Here is a 16,884-nt window from a genome sequence, read left to right as displayed (position 1 = left end):
ATGCCACTTTCGGCTAAATATAAACTTTAATGTCCAAAATAAAAAAAATTTAAATAGTTTAGTGATAATTTTCAACATTTTCTGTAGTTACAATTATTGCCTTATTATGAACTTACGAAACAAGAAAGAGCAAGCAACTTCAGATAGTTTACTTGCATATTTTATACATCAACAAAAGCAATTGAATGCTTCCTTATTACATGGTTTTTTCCCATTTTTCCAGGGAGGCTTCTTTATTACCAGTGTTTTATGTATGTATGTATGTAGCGCATCTAAAATCTCATCTTTATGCCTGCTTGAATACGACCCTGAGTGGATAATCAGTCGTGAGATGCAAACGTCTTTTGCCATTCTGGTACTCTATGCCAACATCTTTGCAAATAACTTTACAATAGCTGCATACCGCGGGACAATAAACGAGCTTGTAATCCTGATAGCCAAATTTTTCAATCTTGAACCAGCTGCTTAAAGTCTTAGGACCAGGATTTCCAACAACTCCACCGATGTTGACAAAGCTGTCACCGGATGGATAAACATAATTATCAATGCTCCAAACTGGAGATTGGCCACAGGTATTTGGATAAGCAAATTTGATGTTTAAATCTGTGGAGACTCGAACCACACCTTTTTTCGGGTTCACAGGCAAAAATGACAAGGGGATGCCATTGTTTGCTCAGACATTTCTTGAAACACAGCCGTTGGGCAAGTGTTCTTGCCAATGCCGGATAGTGTAAGACCTCCACCTCTGAATTTGCCAAAGACATTGGCTGCTGGTAATATGTAGTATTGGCGGTCAGTTCGCAGCATCTTTCCAGCTACATCGAGCACTGGCTCGGGTGCTTCAGCAGCTGAAGTAATGGAGGAGTTTGTGGAAATGGAAAAGACAAGGAATGAAAGGATAAAGAGTAGTGATGCCTTCATCATTAGTAGCACTTCTTAGCTTATCACTTAACCAAGTAATGATTTGAGTGTTTGATGATGTAGAAAATGGCTCCTACCTTCTGCTTATATAGCTACTGCCTGTTCAAAAAACATTCAGGTTGCATGTACTGTATCTAAACTTTTTTTTTTCCAATTTTTCCTCTCCCTCTCCTTCCCTCTCCTCCCCTCTCCTCTCCTTCTCTTGCCGGACAAAGCAGCAATATAAACCTTTTTTTTTTTTTGCAATTGTCCCTCTCCCCCTCTCCTCCCCTTCCCCCGCCACCCTCACCCTCCCCCAGTGCGATCTGGTCTCGCGACCAGATCAGCCAAAGGGAGAGGAGAAGGGTGGTGAGGGAGGAGTGGGGACCAAACCGGGCAAAGGAGGAGGATGGCAGGGAAGGAAGAGGGGGAGAGCGAGAAAGGAAAAAAAAAAAAAAAAAGACTGGCACCAGAAGAGATGATCGGCATCGGAACCGGCAGCGGAGATGGTGGCCGGCGACGGAGGTGGTGGTGGGTTGGGGTGGGGGAGAAAGAAGAAGAAAAAGGAGAAGGGAAATTTTTTTTTTTTTTTTGTATTTTAAGTATTTTAAAGTGTGTAGATAAAAAACTTTTAGAAGCTTTTTTAGATTACTGTAATTAAAATTGATAAAAAAAAAATTAGTAAGTAACAAACTTGGATAAAAACTCAAGTCCCAAAGAGGCCCTTTGTACTTCAGCCAATAGTATTTGGGGAACGCGTCCCAAGGAGCTGCATTTAGTCAAAGACGTCGGTCCTCGGCTTCACAACTTGCTGCTTTACCCTTTAGAGTTTAGGCAACATTACTAGCCTTTCGTTGTAAATTAAGTATTTTCTCAACATTTGTGTAAAGAATTAATCATTCCTACATTGATATTATATACACTAACTGATGTTCAAGAATGTAAGTGAAAATTCACTCTTTAAGTGGAACTAGGAGGCAATAACGCGCTTCGCGCGATAGTAATGTAAAATGCCCATTCCATTTCTGAAGTAAGAAAAATAACATTTTATTTAGAAATGTACATTTTTTAGTATATATATACCATGAGTCTGAAGGTTTGTTGATATTTCTTGGCTACGAACTTTCATGGAAGTTGCTAAATTTCTAAATTTAATGAAAGTGCTTTGGAACTTCCAAAGCCTGAATTTCTAAATTTGCTAAACTTTGCTAAACTTCCAAAGTCTGAAATGCAAATTTAAATTTCTAAATTTTTAATAGGAACTTCCAAACTCTGAAGTTTTGTTAATGCAAATTTAATGGAGCATTTTTCTAAATTTAATATATACCAGCCATTTGTTTTTTGTAACCAAAGGTAGGATCAACTTTATTGCTAAACATCAAAGTTTAATAAGTAATGCCGTTGGAACATCCATTATGAAAGCTTCAATTGTTGTTTACAACAGTAGGAACTTGCTAAACATTAAATTTGCAGTGCTTTGGAAGCATTTTTCTAACCAGAACTTTTTTCCATTAAGAACATAAATACAACAAATGCCGTGCATTGCGTTGAAGCAGAATCAGCGTAAATCAGATGTGCCATCAAATGGAAAATGCAAACTGCCATAGAAACAACTTCTCTATTCCTTTGCGGTCAAACACCAGCACAGCAAAGGGAGTCTTGGATTGTGGAATAAAAAGCAATATCTGGCCATTTTTTAGATCATGATCAATAACAAAACGGTTCCAGTTTTGATCAAAACATCTGCCGGTCATACCAACATGAAAATATTTATGACTATTTGTAAGAGTTATAGTCGTCGTACTATCTTCATTTAGCCTTAGATTCGCAAATTCTGGCAGATCCTATAAATGTATGAAAAAAAATTGTGATAAGTAAATACACATATGTACAAAAGAAAGAGAGTTAATAAGGTTAGAGAATGCAAAACTATACCAGCTTGTACTTGTACTTTGATAGATAAAATTGATAGAAGCAATTGAATGTAGTCCAGTCATGTTTTAGGAATGGATTCATAGATGAGACAATACGATGGAGAACTGATTCTGAGGTTTCATGATTTGTTTATAAAGTAACAAAAGAAACCATATCAGCCATAATAAATACCGTCTAAGCAAAAAATATATATATAATGGTAGTAATAAATACCGGATTCTAGGACCTCATGAATTGTCCTTAGTCCTTGTAAGGAAGTAATGGTAGTAAAACAATCATTTCATCATGGCTGTTGCTCGTCTTCTCAGCGAATTTTCGTCTTTGGAGGCCAGAGAAGCTTGAAATACACAAAGTGAAATTCAATAAGACACTTCACACTAAAAATGACATTACTTGTTTTGTATATAAGAATGACATTAATTGTTTTGTATATAAGAAGTCATTTTGTTTTAGACACATTAACAATTATGATATACCCAATATTTTTATAGGTTATTATACAAACGTCATAAAAAGAAAACCAAGACCTAAATTGTGGAACTGATTATAAATTAATTACTGTGGAAAGTATATTTAAACTATTAATCTAATCTAGGATGAACACAAAAAAATGAAAAAGTAATGTGCAAAAAAAAGGTGGTCAAAGAATTGAACTTATTTCAGAAATAATGAACCAAATAAAGAATCAATCTTAGGAAAGCTGTATGGTCTCGTCTTACATTAATTTCAACTTTGTTCTCTATATGATTTCTTGATTCTTTACCCCAAAGTCTTTTTCTCCCATCAAGAATGCTTCAGAAATTATATGATCAATACATACCTAGCTATTACAGAATGGCAACAAACTGAAATGGCAACAACCTAGCTATTACAAAATTTCTGTGCTTGAGTCCTCTAACAACTATAACTACATAATACACATTAACTAAAAAACATCCAATGAAACTGCACTCATAATCAAACGACAATGCCTAACATAGGACAGCAGATTCCTTCCTCTTTACTGCTTAGCCACATGAGCAGTCAGTTCAGCATTCTGCAGCAAAAAATCAGAAGCATTCAAAATCATTCAAAATAACCAATGAATTCCTAGTCTGCACACACTATTTATTCAGTCAAAAGCATTCAAAATCATTCAAGAAGAATAAGTGTAATCATTCAAAACAGCACTCACACAAGTAACTTATGAAGATGCCTTTATACACAACGCACCGAAGCAAAAGTAACATCTCGCAGAAAGAACCAAACACAGAAGAACATCATTTACAGGATATAAAACAGCATTTGTCAAAGTCTGAAACAAAAAAGAAATCTCTAATACAATTCATCTTGCTTTAGCATTCCAATTGATCACTTTCAGAAAAATGAGCTAAAGTAATAAATTTCCACGAACAATAGAATAAGTTAGTATAACAAAGAAATCATAATCTCAAATTCAGAGGCAAAAAACAAAAAAAAAAAAAAGAACCCTTGTTTTGACAAATATAACAAGTATGATAAAAAACTGACAAATGTCGTCATGGAGCGGAAGACATTTCAAATTCAGTTAAGGAAAAATAACTGATACAGCCTTTTTTTATTGTTTCCATCCCACACATCAACATAACCATCACAACCTCAAGTAGCAAATGTACCATAGCTACAAATCAAAATCAGTTTTGAGACAGATTTTGGCAAAAAGCTCAAGGTATTCAATCAATAGATAATTGTAATAGATCCAACTCAATCACTCAATATATCTAGAGTTGATAAATCAAGCACATAGGCTTATAAATCATTCATAGATACATTGACATTATAAATCATTCTCTTTTGTTTGTTCCATTCCAACTCAATCATTGACATAGCTACCTTAAGAATACATGGATCGGCTCCACTTATCAAGTTCAAAAAAACAGATGTTTCCTAAAGACGCATAGTTATGATGAGAAGCTTGAAGGTCATGATTGCCTGGGGAATATCTAGAGTTGAAAATTGGAAATCAGGAAAGATAAATTCAGGTTCGATCGCTTATTCGTAAGCTGTTAAAGTTTTGAACTGTCCCCATAATTGATTGTTTTTGCCTTGTTTCTGCAATTATCTCTCATATTTGTTTACAGTAAGCACCATCACATCAAGTAAAGAACACTTCTCTTGCACCCTATATCAATCTGACATGATTCCATCTGGTACTGAGACTACCAAAACCCAAGCTCGTAGCCCAAAGAACCTACAACACTTTGTTCACCATAGCTGAAGACATACTTGGAACAACTAAGGTACCATATACTTTCTTTTTTTTTTCAGTGCATAGGCAGACACAAACATATAGAGTTATAATAAATCACACACACCTCAAACAAAAGAGAAATGAATTCTTTCATATCTTGATAAACACTTCAAATGTATACTAATCCTATGTACAACCAAGTAAAATGACATTGATATGGTATGAAGAGACATAAACATCAGCTTGCATGTACACTTCAGAACCAAGATTGATCAATGTCCTCAGACTGGTTACACTATTTTTCTCCAATGTCTCTATATTTCTTTTCCAATCAGAGCTACAAGAAGTTAAGAGAAAAAAAAAGTAAAGAAGCATTGCAGGTCAAAGGGAACTTGTGCAAAGAAGTAGGAGTCAGAGCAATAAAGGTGAGTAGTATCAATACCCAAATGCAAGAAAACTTAAAAGGATACAAAACTTTCTGTTGTTCAAATACCTCGTTCCTGCAAAAGAGATACCCAGAATATTAGAAATTTGGCATATAACAGAAATTCCGTCTCCAAATTCGCAACTTAATAGTGAAATATTAAACAGAAAGTAGGTAAGTACTCCAACTCATATAATCCCACTGCTGATGGTAATAAGCTCAATAAAGTGGTAACAGGGGATGGTTCTCCAAATAACAACTGTAAGCGGGTGAGTTCAGTATGAGGCAACCAACGGATTCCCACCCACACCTCCCCGCCTCAAGAAAATAGAAAAAGGAAAAAAGGGCGAAAAAAAACAGAAGGAAAAGAAAAAAGAAAGAAAAGGAAATGAATATTGGCAATATGGGAGTCAAATGAAGCAAAGTCTAATCTATTTATACACAAAAAAGGATCACTCTCTTCCAGTTTCAGATCGTTAGTTTTCACTACTACAGGAAGTTCAGCTACCGCCCGCTAGAAGCTAAAAAAAAAAAAAATTTAAAGACATCGAGTGAGAGAATTGGGCTCCAAAACACCCTTCCGTACAATGATACAAAGATGGAAAAAGGACAAAAGAAAATGAAGAAAGTTACAGGTAATAACCAGAAATTAGCTAATTCAAAGTCCTCCCAAACTGTTCAATATATTTCTTATCTGCATTGGCTAGGCGATCTTGAAACTGCACCCACTCACTTCTGCACCTCTCTCTTACCTACCAAATTAGATAGAAAAGAATTCAAGCTAGTTACTTGATGTTTGGACAAATCTAATGAAATTCAGTTCAATGCAAAATCATGCAATTCAAACAGAGTGCAGATATAAGACCTATGAATCCTAATTTAAACATGATTGTTAGAATGTAGGTGATATAGAATAACTCAGATTACCATAAAATTGGATGAAGAAGCTTTCAGAGTTGACTTTTGCAAAAAAAACGAAGGACAAAGAAAAGGCCTCAATAAAAAAATATACAGAAAGGTTGAAATGGAAACCGAACAAGTAACAGCTTACATACCCCTTGCCAAGGAGCTTTTCCATTTTCAGATTGACCCTGGAATCAACGAAGCTGAAGCTGTTAGCATCATTATCAACAAAACAAATCTAAATGAGGGGAAACCAGATCAAGGGACAAGTAGGATAACTGACGTGGAAGAAAAAAATGTAAATAAGGGGGTTGCTGCTAAAAAGTTGCTTATATTATAAATGAAGAACCATTTGCTCAAAAATGGAAATTAAAGTTGAACAGAACAACATTTGCAAACAACTAAACTTCATTATTTTAATCACCTCTAGGAAAAGGAAAAACAAGTCCCGATGGTTGTAATAAAGTAGTTAACTGACCTGACTTCCCAGAGAAGGAATAACTTGATGAACTATCCACTGAGAGTCAACCACATCAATTTTCTCATGTGCAGGCTGCACAGGCAAAATACACTTACAATGAAACTGATAATACGCAGACATCCATTTGAAATAAATACATGTTTTCCAATTTTATCTGTTTTACATGCCACTGTCCCGCAGATCTCTCCTTCCAACAGGAATATGAAAAGCAGGTAGACAAGCCTTCTTTTCTAAATCTTTCAAATAATACAGTGATAAGAAACAAATAAAACCACTGACCTCCACACATCTCCTTAGCGCAAAATCCAATCCCCAACCATGCACCAAATCATTCTAGAAATGTTATTGAAAGTAAAAAATCAGTGTGAGCTCTAAGCTGGAAAGAACCAAGGCTAATGAGAGCAGCTAAAAGCAAAAATAGTTGGAGGTACAACAAGGCTTAAAACATACGTATACAAATGACAAAGTTAGAGAAGGGAACCTGAATCATATGCCAAACACATCGCCAAGCATCCCGCGAGAAAACAGGAGCCACAATTTCCACAAAGCTGAATTCAAAAAGGAAAAACACAAGGGAAAATTAGTTGAAGGTAAATGTTGAAGCCACCCCAATCCTTTATACTTTTCTTAACTATATATCTCCATTTTAAGGGCCTGAGCATAAATCATGGGTCATAACTCAACCTACAAACACTACCATAAAATCAAATTTTTCAACAATAAGACGTGATATTGCTATGAGATGTCTTGTGGCTAAGCTCTTCTATTTGGCAATGGTCAACCTGATGAAGAAATATGACCATCAGAGAAAGTGAGCTTCTTGTTTCTGACAATTTCAACTTCCAAGCCATGTAAATAAACAATAGTTTCCCAAGACAACATTTTTGTTGTTTTTCAGTTTAATATTATTATTTTCTTGGGTTAAAGAGATTGACCTTCGGAAAACCAAACAATCAATCTCTGGAAAATTTAAATCTTTGGAAAACCAAACAATCACTCGGAAGAGAAAAAACAAATCCTTTTCAGGTTTGGATTATAAGAAAATAAAAACAAGAAAAACAAACTGCATGGCTCCCAAATTGCCACTCAGTCAATCAAAAGAACAATGTATCAGTTCAAAACTACAAAATTCAATCTATTATGATAAGTGAACCCTGCTCAATTACAATACAATCTCATCTCATACTACCTGGGGTCAGTAACTTGCTATCATCTTCTTTCCCGCAGGTGTCTCTAATATCAGAAAATAATGTTTCTTCCATTTATCTCCTTTTTGAATGCGAAGAATTAGCATAAAAGTCCTTAAAAAGTTATTCATAAAGAGGTTAACATATTTAGTTAACTCTACACTCATGACTGTAAGCGTTGGTAGATTTATTAGTTTCAGATACTAAATGATCCTCAGATATCCATTAAATATAGAAGAGATAACAATTCAGACAAAGCCAGCAATTCTAAAACCCAAACTGCTAGCCGAAAAATCGTGGAATTTTACACAAATTATACCAAAACCTCCAATTCTCTTAGCTAAATATAATAAATTACCAAAATTTACGAAACCCACAATGGGTATTAGGGCAAAATAATTCCCAAGGTCGGTTTTTTTCTTGAAGTGGTTCGATTATTAAAGAGGGGAAACAACGAAAGAGAACAAGATTTCCTAATGTTGTGCACCAATTAAGGACGATATACTACTACTCCGTTGAAATGTAGATAGAAATTCAGATTAATTGAAACAAAAGAAAAAAGAGCGCGAAAGAGAGAGATTGAGATATTGAGAGAAGGAAGAAAGTTGAAGAAAGTATACCTCCGGTTGCAAGGTTATTCTCGGTCTGAAGAACCGCGATACTCTGCATCTTGGACGCCGTCGTACTCGTACCTTCTCTTCTGTCTATCTCCCTGAGATTAGCTTTCCTTTTTCAGTTCAAAAACTTCTACTGCGGATTCCGTCTGTAAGTAGTAGAGAGCTACATTAGAAGATGTGGCTGGAATTTGATGATGGGGAGGAGAGGGAAAGACAAGTAAAGAGGGGCAGCCAAACAAACGGCTTCGAGAGTCCAAATCCCAGCTACCAAAGAAATCACAAACCAGTCTCCTAAAAGCAATGAAAAAAATGCTTGCACAACAAAACACAAGAACCATTAGCATCAAACAAGTTTTTACAGAGAAGGAGAAAAACATGAATACAGAGCAACCTGAAGAGAAGACCCGACCTCACTGGAGAGAAAGAAGAAAGCACAAGATCTGCAACCAACAGTGAAGATGGCACGTCCTTGGGCGGTAACAAGCCCGTGGATGAGAAAAAAAAGCAGAAAACTGCACGTCAGTGGACAAGGGACAAAAGAAATACGAACTTTAGCAAAAAAAAAAAAAGAGGGGCAGAGCAGAGGCAACCTGAAGAGAAGATCTGACCTCACCGGAGATGAAGAAGAAAGCCTATTACAACAAAGGAGGAGGTCAACAAAATTTTGTACCAGGTTCCAGAGGATGCGGATAAGTGATAGAGCAACATTATCCCAAAAAAAAACCAAAAAAAGAAAGAAAGAGAATGTAGTGGGAGAGAGAATGCAGCGGGAAGAGAGCAAATGCAGCAGAAGATCAGAAAGACGGAAGCACGGGCACATGGGACACTGGCAGGCGAGGCCAGATGGGAAAACTAACGCGCGATGCGCGAACAACATGATGATTCCAATCCACATGCCGGGCACGTGAGAGGACGACGAAAATTCTGGCTGAATGGAGTTGCCATGTTATCTACTTATGTTGAAAAGAAAAAAAATATATAAAAACTACCAGAATTAAATAGTGTAAAGAAATAACATGGTACTTTTGCTATAAATTCGAGAACTTCTATTTGTACTACTACTGCATATATTGTCGTGCTGCTCGTGCACGTGTTATGGGAAGCAGAACTTTTTCTTTGAATATTTGTATTTTGTGGAAAATTTTTATTTCACCCCAAAAAAGGAAAAAAAGAAAGAAAGGAACACATGATTTGAAGCGAAATAAAAAATGTAGATTATATTTCACTCGCTTTATTTATCGTTAAAAAGTAACATAGCTAATAATAAGAGTTACAATGCACGTATGCAATATGTAACACTAACGCACATGCTATGAAACTAGTACTTAAACAAACAAAAAAATTAAGCACTTAGAATGCTTCCTTATTACATGGTTTTCCCCCATTTTCCAGGGAGATTTCCTTATTACCAGTATTATTTTATATTTTTTGTCACAAGCTTATAGCATTACATAGAATACATCCAAGAAAATCAACTGATCTCGAATCTCGTGATTTTCATGCCAGCTTGAATACGACCCTGAGTGGATAATCGTTCAGAAACAAACGTCTTTCCCCATTCTGGTACAATATGCCAACATCTTTGCAAATAGCATCACAATAGCTGCAGACTGCGGGACAATAAACAAGCTTGTAGTCATAGCCAAATTTTTGGATTTTGAACCAACTGCCTAAAGTCGCAGGACCAGGATTTCCAACAACTCCACCGATGGATACAAAGCTATCAGCAGATGGATCAAGATAATTATCAACCCTCCAAACTGGAGATTCGCCACAGGTTTCTGGATAAGCAAATTGGATGTTTAAATCTGTCGAGGTACGAACAACACCATATCTCTGTTTCACAGGCGAAAATGTCAAGGGGATGCCATTTCTTTGCTCAGACATTTCTTGAAACACGCCAACTGGGCAGGTGTCATTGCCAATGCTCGATAATGTAAGCCCTCCACCTCTGAACCTACCGCGGACTTTGGCAGGTAATATGTAGTAGTCGCGGTCAGTTCGAAGCACATTTCCAGCTGTATCTAGCACCGGCTCAGGTGCTAATTCACCAGCTGATGAGGAGGAGGAGTTTAAGGAAATGGAAAAGGCAAGGAATGAAATGATGAAAAATAGTGATGTCTTCATTTAATTTGATACTTCTTGGCATATCACTTAACCAACTAAAGGTTGCAGTGTTTGAGGATGTAGATAACGGCTTCCATCTTCTACTTAAATAGCTAATGCCATGCACCATGTGATGATGGAGCTGTGGGCTGCCTGAAACTGACTTTGGAAATACATTTGTTCCATTTCCATTTTGATTGGATATATTTTGACTTCATTTTGGTGCTTTGAAGCGCAAATCCTATCAAAATTTGTCAGAACACAAAGGTGGACATGATACCAATTTAAAGCTATTGGCGGGCTTTAATTACTTCTTATTAACTTCTTCAGAAAACAATTTGTAGTGCTTTAGGTATGCCAGCACTCATGGTTAACATCTTTCCTTGCCTTAACTTGGGAGTGATAGTACAGTGAGGCCTTACTATCAACTTGGTTTTCAAAATGCACTCTTCTATCTCTATTTGCCGTATGTCTCTCCTCATCTTTGTCTTTGTTCTTATTTATTCTTATCTCACTTTTTTCAAAAAAAATAAAAATTAGTGAGGAAGGCCTAGAATTTAAGAGGTGGAAAGGGAGATTTGAACCGGACATCTAACTCTTGGAGTCTTAATCTTTAGACCACTTCGATTTATCCCTATCTTGACGTATTAAATGAATTATTTAGTTCAGTCTACACGCAATTTCAATTAATAATAATTCAATCTCTACAAAGAAAACAATTAATCGTATAGAAAAATTATTTAATTGGCACAAACGTATGTATAAGAGCATTTTGGAAATTAATTAGTCAAAATCCGTTTTTATGCCTTTTTACAGAACATCCACACATCTATCCAAATAGATTTTTAAGCAAAAACATGAGAAAACATTTGTTATACTGAAAAGCCGATTTTCCAGAATTATAAAATCAATTTTATAAATTCAAAAACAGTTAAAAACAAGTCCCAAGTAATATGTGAATCTATCTTTTTACGTTGGTCCTAATCTTTGTACTGCCGCCAACGGTTGTATGGAGTGCTCTGGAAAGAAGTGCTGCATCAAGTCAAAGAAAATGATTTTAATTTGGTGCGCATCTTTTTTACTTCATCTTTCTTACTAGGGGAGGCTGGAACTGCTACAAGTTTTCATTTTCGACTTACGTGAACAAGAAGAAGAGAACTAAAGTCAAGCCAAGTACTTAAATTCAAAGGATAATTTCAGAAACCTCCCCTGAGATTTCTAACAATTTCACTATGCTCCCCTAAAGTTTAAAAAATTACACCTACCTCCCTTGATTTGATAGTTATAGTAACAAAACCTTAAAATAATTATTCACTTGGCCAAATTTTTCAATGAATATCCAAAAATGCCCTTGTGTAATGAGTTTTAATTTACTACTCTATATAATTATAAGATTATCTAGTGTAATTATAAAGAAAAGGTGCCAAATTTTCTATGTCCATAGCTATTATTTGATAAACAACTATAATAATAATAATTTTATCACTATGATAGGATACTTTTGATGGCATTTTATTATGAATTTAGATTTATAAGATAGAAAAGAAAATGTTGAAATAATTGATCTAGAGTTTATGAATTTTTCTAGCAGTGGGATTATCATAATTTAGTAGTGGTTTTGGACCATTTCTTTTTTATTTTTTGTTAATTTTGATACCAAAAAATAGAAAACAAAGATTAGGAAAAAAATGTTGGATTACATATAAAGTTAACTCATCAAAAAATCACTAGTTTAACATTTCATTACAATATAAACTAGAGGTAATAATGGTAGTTCTACCATTTTATTGACAAAAAAATAAAATTAAAAAGAATAAAATAAATAATTTTAAAAATCATTCTAAGTATAAGCATACCAAACAAGGGAATTTCATTAACATATTTAAGGATATGATTGTCAGTTTAAATGGCAAGGGAGGTGTGTGTAATTTTATAAACTTCGAGGGAGCTAAATGAAATTATTAAAAACTTCAAGGAAGGTGTTTGAAATTATCCCTAAATTCAATACATGGACAGTATTGGAGGTGCAGTCGAGCTCAAATAGTGCGCTATCTTGATTCAAATTAAAATATTCAGACTCGAGTTCGTCGAACTCTTGAAAGTCAAGTTTGATTTTTTATTTTTTTTTACTTACTCTAGCTAAAGTTTGACCTTGTGCAAATCGAGCCCAATCGAACTTAATTGAGTTTAATCGAATTTAAGAAATATAAATTTATATTGTGTATAATTTTAAATAAGAGACAAAATAGATATTTCACACTAATAATAAAAAAATATAATATATATCTCTGTACTCCACATTAGATTGGTTTTATCCCATAGTAATAGCACGTAAATGTGTTGATGTTTTTGGAATTGGGAGGCCTGCAGATGTCTACATATCTTTCGGATATTCCCGCAAAGACAAAACAAGAAATGCCTTTTACAGAAAGTTGTAAGATCAAGATTATTGATTGTTATGCATAGGGACTTGCATTTCTCAGCAAAAGGCCAACGCACTTAGGGCGGAATAATTCAGCAATACACTGACATAATTTCAGAATTCTGAGACTTGTAACATTATTCGTTGGGATTTTAGAGACTACCAACGTAAAAACTGATGTCTTTCATCTACCTCGGCCCAGACAAAGTTGAAGGCAGTATCGGACTACCAAGATAAACAACCACTTGTCCCTGATCACCAGCTGCCTCTGTCCTAACTGTTGATGAATTCGTGAAGTCATAGTCGAGCTGATTGGTTTCAGGAACTAGCAAACCTTCCAGCGCCTTAACTACTAATGACATTGAAGGCCTGTTGTTGAAATTTCCCTGCAGACACCATGCAGCAATCCTCATCATCTCCACTGCTTCCTCGACGTGGATCAGCATATCGCCACTTTTCCTGTCAACCATGTCCTCAAGTCTTTCTTCTTCAGCTTTTCTCTTGAAAATACTAAGCAAATGCCTGTCTTCCTCAATCTTCGAAGAATCAAAGTTCTTTCGTCCACAAAGGATTTCCAATATCACAATGCCAAAGCTATAAACATCCACTTTTTCTGTGATAGTGGAGCTCAACCATTCAGGAGCCAAGTAACCTGGTGTTCCTCTCATCCTTGTAACAACTCTGCTTTGATCCTTTTCAATCAGCTTTGGCAACCCAAAATCAGCAACTTTGGCTCTGAAATTTTTATCTAGAAGGATATTTTGGGGTTTGATGTCGAAATGAATTATTTTCTTACTGCAATCTTCGTGGAGATAAGCTAATCCCCTGGCAATGTCCGAGATGATTTTTCTCCTCGTCCTCCATGGAAGAGAATAGCTTTGCATTTCACCAAAAATCCATTTATCCAAAGAACCACTAGCCATATGTTCGTAAACCAAAAGCTGGTGGGATTTCTCAAAACAAAAACCAATAAGTTTTACCAAGTTAACATGGTGGATGCTCCCGATTATCTGCACTTCCGCTAAAAACGAGTCCTTCAGTTGAGCCGAACCATCAAGACACTTGACTGCTATCTTTGCGCCATTAATTAGTGTCCCTTCATAAACAGAACCAAATCCTCCTTCCCCAAGTTTTTTGCTAAAATCTTCTGTCATTGCTTTCAAGTTCTGATAAGAGTATCTTGTAGGCATTCCCGGTACCTTCTTCAGAAAATCCCCCTCAATTTCATTGGATTCCTTGAATATTCTCCTTGAAACAACCAGGCAAGAGCCGATTAAACATACCACACCAAAGAAAGCCCCAAATGTTGATGCCAGTATAACTGTTTTACGCCTTGACGTGTTGACACGAGTATTCTGCACCTTAACGAGGAGAGTCGTATTATAAGGTGATCCGATATAATACTCATTGTCAATAAAAGAAAAAACTTCATTTAGTAATGAGCAATTGCCTCTATCCCATCGATTTCCATTGTGAGAAAACAGAGCTGCCTTGCATGAACAGCTACTTAGACATCTACTTTTGCAGTCCTCCACTACCGTCGTTATGCTGTCTAAGCTTGAATCAGATGCAAAGTAAGATGTATTATTTAGCTCTAGAAGAATATGTTCTTGGGAGTGATTACAAGAAATTGGAGTGAGTAACGAACATCCAAGATCGGGTTGTCTGAACATTATTTGGCTGAAATAGCCCTCCTGGTCATTGGTTGTTTCAATACAACCACATTGCCCTTTTGAACAGACCCCATATTTGCCGCACACAATAGGGTATCCACAATCACCAACATACGGGTTCAAAAGATCAATTACCTCTATAAATTTATCCGTTGCTCCCCACTGATACACTTTTAAATGCCCATCGGGCCCAAACTTCATGAATTGAGCTACTAATGCTGGAGGAATGGTAAAGTCATTGAAGCTTCCGTTCCTGAACTCATAATAACGATAACTATTGATGCCAGACACATAGTATCTTTGAGGTGGATCAGACTCTATGTAAGCTGACAAGCCATCAGAGCCAACAGCAAGAGAAAGCCGACCTTGACTCCAGTCGGATGCGGAAACACTAGCTATCAGCTTCTGCCCAGGAGCCAACTTTTGTCCCAGAAGTAACGAGTCGGTGGGATGATCGAAAGACTGCCAAATGGATTCATTGTTTGGGCCAAATAGGACCAGGTTTCCCATTTCTGTCAAGTTTAAGCCTGAAACAGACCTTCCTCTAGTGTTGCTGGACCATATTAAGGTGCCGTCAGAGTTTGCCAAAACCAGATCTCCATCTTCCTTTAGTTGCAACTTTGCGTTATTCTGAACAGGATTATTCCTGTTAGCAGACCAAACTAGATCTCCACTATTAATATGAAGCCCACCTGGGGAAATGAGGACTCCAAAGAGGCATTCACTACCTCCCGTGTTACAGTAAAAGCCGCACACATAACTTCGTCCATCACTCTCAGTCAGGAGGATGGGTGCCATTGTTAGACTTCCATCTGCGTCGTTGATGACCATGGAAGTAGAGATGTGGTTGATCCACGAAGCGGGAAGATAGGCAGTTGAATTATAATGCACGTTTTGGGCACTGAGAGATAATGATGAGGAAAACAGGAGCAGACTAGCAAGAAAAATGGCATAACGTAGTAATCTCTGTTCTACAACCATCGCTTGACTTCGAAAGTTGTTATGCTTTTTTGGGTTTGGACTTGCTGTCTTGCACATAGATAATGTGGCAAATTACAAACTGAACCAAGGTAGGATACACAAGTCTCTTCCTTCATTATATGTGAATTCTCTGTTTGGGCATGGTTCAAAGTCTTGGCCGAGACCGAGATGACTGGACCGAGTCGTCATTGGAACGGACCCTCCGATACGATATCAGGTCGAGATGACTCCGAAATACTTGACTAGCCGAAATTTCGGCCGAGAAGTCTCCGATACGGATAGTCTTGATCGAGTCGAGCCGAGTCATCTCAAGTCAACTCGCAAATTTACATTTACAGATTTTCTTTTGCTAATTTTTTAATTATTTTTATTTAGCATATTTTTGAATATTATTCACAATTTTTAGAATATTAAATACTTCAAAATTTGTGTTTCGCCGAAATCAAAACCGATATACGGAAATCGATGTGAAATGGTCCGGGCCTCGACCTCGACCACGACTTTGAACCATGTTTGGCTGTGACCTGCCTCCATCTCCTTCACTTCTGATTTTTCAACTGGTTGATAGGTTCTTCTTCTCGTTCTCACCGTAGACGTAACGTTTTGCTTAGGTTGAATGCTCTGGTGATTACTTTGAATAAACAATAACACAGCATACAGCCGTCGATGCAGATTTGGCTTCTCAAATTCTTTGTTGAAAGACTGGGACAAAAGTGACCGTCTTCCACGACAACGTATGGATTGGGTTGGATAAAATGCCTTCTTGGAGCAGAAGAGTTTCTTAGAAGTCCTTCGTTCCTTCATTCGTCATACGAGTACGGGGAAAAACGTTTCTATCCATGGTAGGAATCGAGTCATACGAGTAATTCTTTGAATTGTATTGCACTTTATTTTGTGAGCTCCAAATTAACTACCTTATTCAGTCCTACAAAATCCCCTTTTTTTGAATAGAGAAATCATATTTATCACGGGTTATCTCATCATCCCAATATCATTCCCTAACCGGGCATCCTACACTTAATTGTGGAAATTAAAATGCCAGAAAC

The 16,884-nt window shown here is 36.5% G+C and overlaps 2 protein-coding genes, 1 long non-coding RNA gene and 1 pseudogene across 21 annotated transcripts; all 4 read right to left on the bottom strand.

Annotated features, from left to right (window-relative positions):
- Window positions 1–285: 285 nt before the first annotated feature.
- Window positions 286–921, bottom strand: LOC113742097 (kunitz trypsin inhibitor 5-like; annotated as a pseudogene).
- Window positions 922–2,366: 1,445 nt separating this feature from the next.
- Window positions 2,367–9,594, bottom strand: LOC113740557 (uncharacterized). 19 transcript variants are annotated; one of them, XR_011813528.1, is made up of 12 exons: window positions 9,247–9,594; window positions 8,660–9,096; window positions 7,334–7,400; window positions 7,132–7,185; window positions 6,850–6,924; window positions 6,524–6,559; window positions 6,112–6,220; window positions 5,487–5,544; window positions 3,555–3,871; window positions 3,049–3,172; window positions 2,836–2,945; window positions 2,367–2,744 (listed from the first exon to the last, which is right to left on the bottom strand). It is a non-coding gene; the product is annotated as an uncharacterized lncRNA (long non-coding RNA). The 19 variants fall into 19 exon arrangements; XR_011813529.1 differs by lacking the exon at window positions 2,836–2,945 and having other exon boundaries at window positions 9,247–9,593; XR_011813538.1 differs by lacking the exons at window positions 2,367–2,744; window positions 2,836–2,945; window positions 3,049–3,172 and adding an exon at window positions 5,276–5,381 and having other exon boundaries at window positions 3,527–3,871; window positions 6,102–6,220.
- A 314-nt stretch (window positions 9,595–9,908) lies between these two features.
- Window positions 9,909–10,824, bottom strand: LOC113740629 (kunitz trypsin inhibitor 5-like). Its single transcript, XM_027268173.2, has one exon. The coding sequence runs from the start codon at window positions 10,781–10,783 to the stop codon at window positions 10,154–10,156; it is 630 nt and encodes a 209-aa protein (XP_027123974.1). The 5' UTR covers window positions 10,784–10,824; the 3' UTR covers window positions 9,909–10,153.
- A 2,378-nt stretch (window positions 10,825–13,202) lies between these two features.
- Window positions 13,203–15,758, bottom strand: LOC113740628 (G-type lectin S-receptor-like serine/threonine-protein kinase SD2-5). Its single transcript, XM_027268172.2, has one exon. The coding sequence runs from the start codon at window positions 15,686–15,688 to the stop codon at window positions 13,373–13,375; it is 2,316 nt and encodes a 771-aa protein (XP_027123973.1). The 5' UTR covers window positions 15,689–15,758; the 3' UTR covers window positions 13,203–13,372.
- Between the last annotated feature and the right edge of the window lie 1,126 nt (window positions 15,759–16,884).

The sequence above is a fragment of the Coffea arabica genome, chromosome 4e (assembly GCF_036785885.1).
Source record: "Coffea arabica cultivar ET-39 chromosome 4e, Coffea Arabica ET-39 HiFi, whole genome shotgun sequence".
NCBI classification, from domain to species: Eukaryota; Viridiplantae; Streptophyta; class Magnoliopsida; order Gentianales; family Rubiaceae; genus Coffea; species Coffea arabica.
This window is presented reverse-complemented; position numbering and strand designations above follow the sequence as displayed.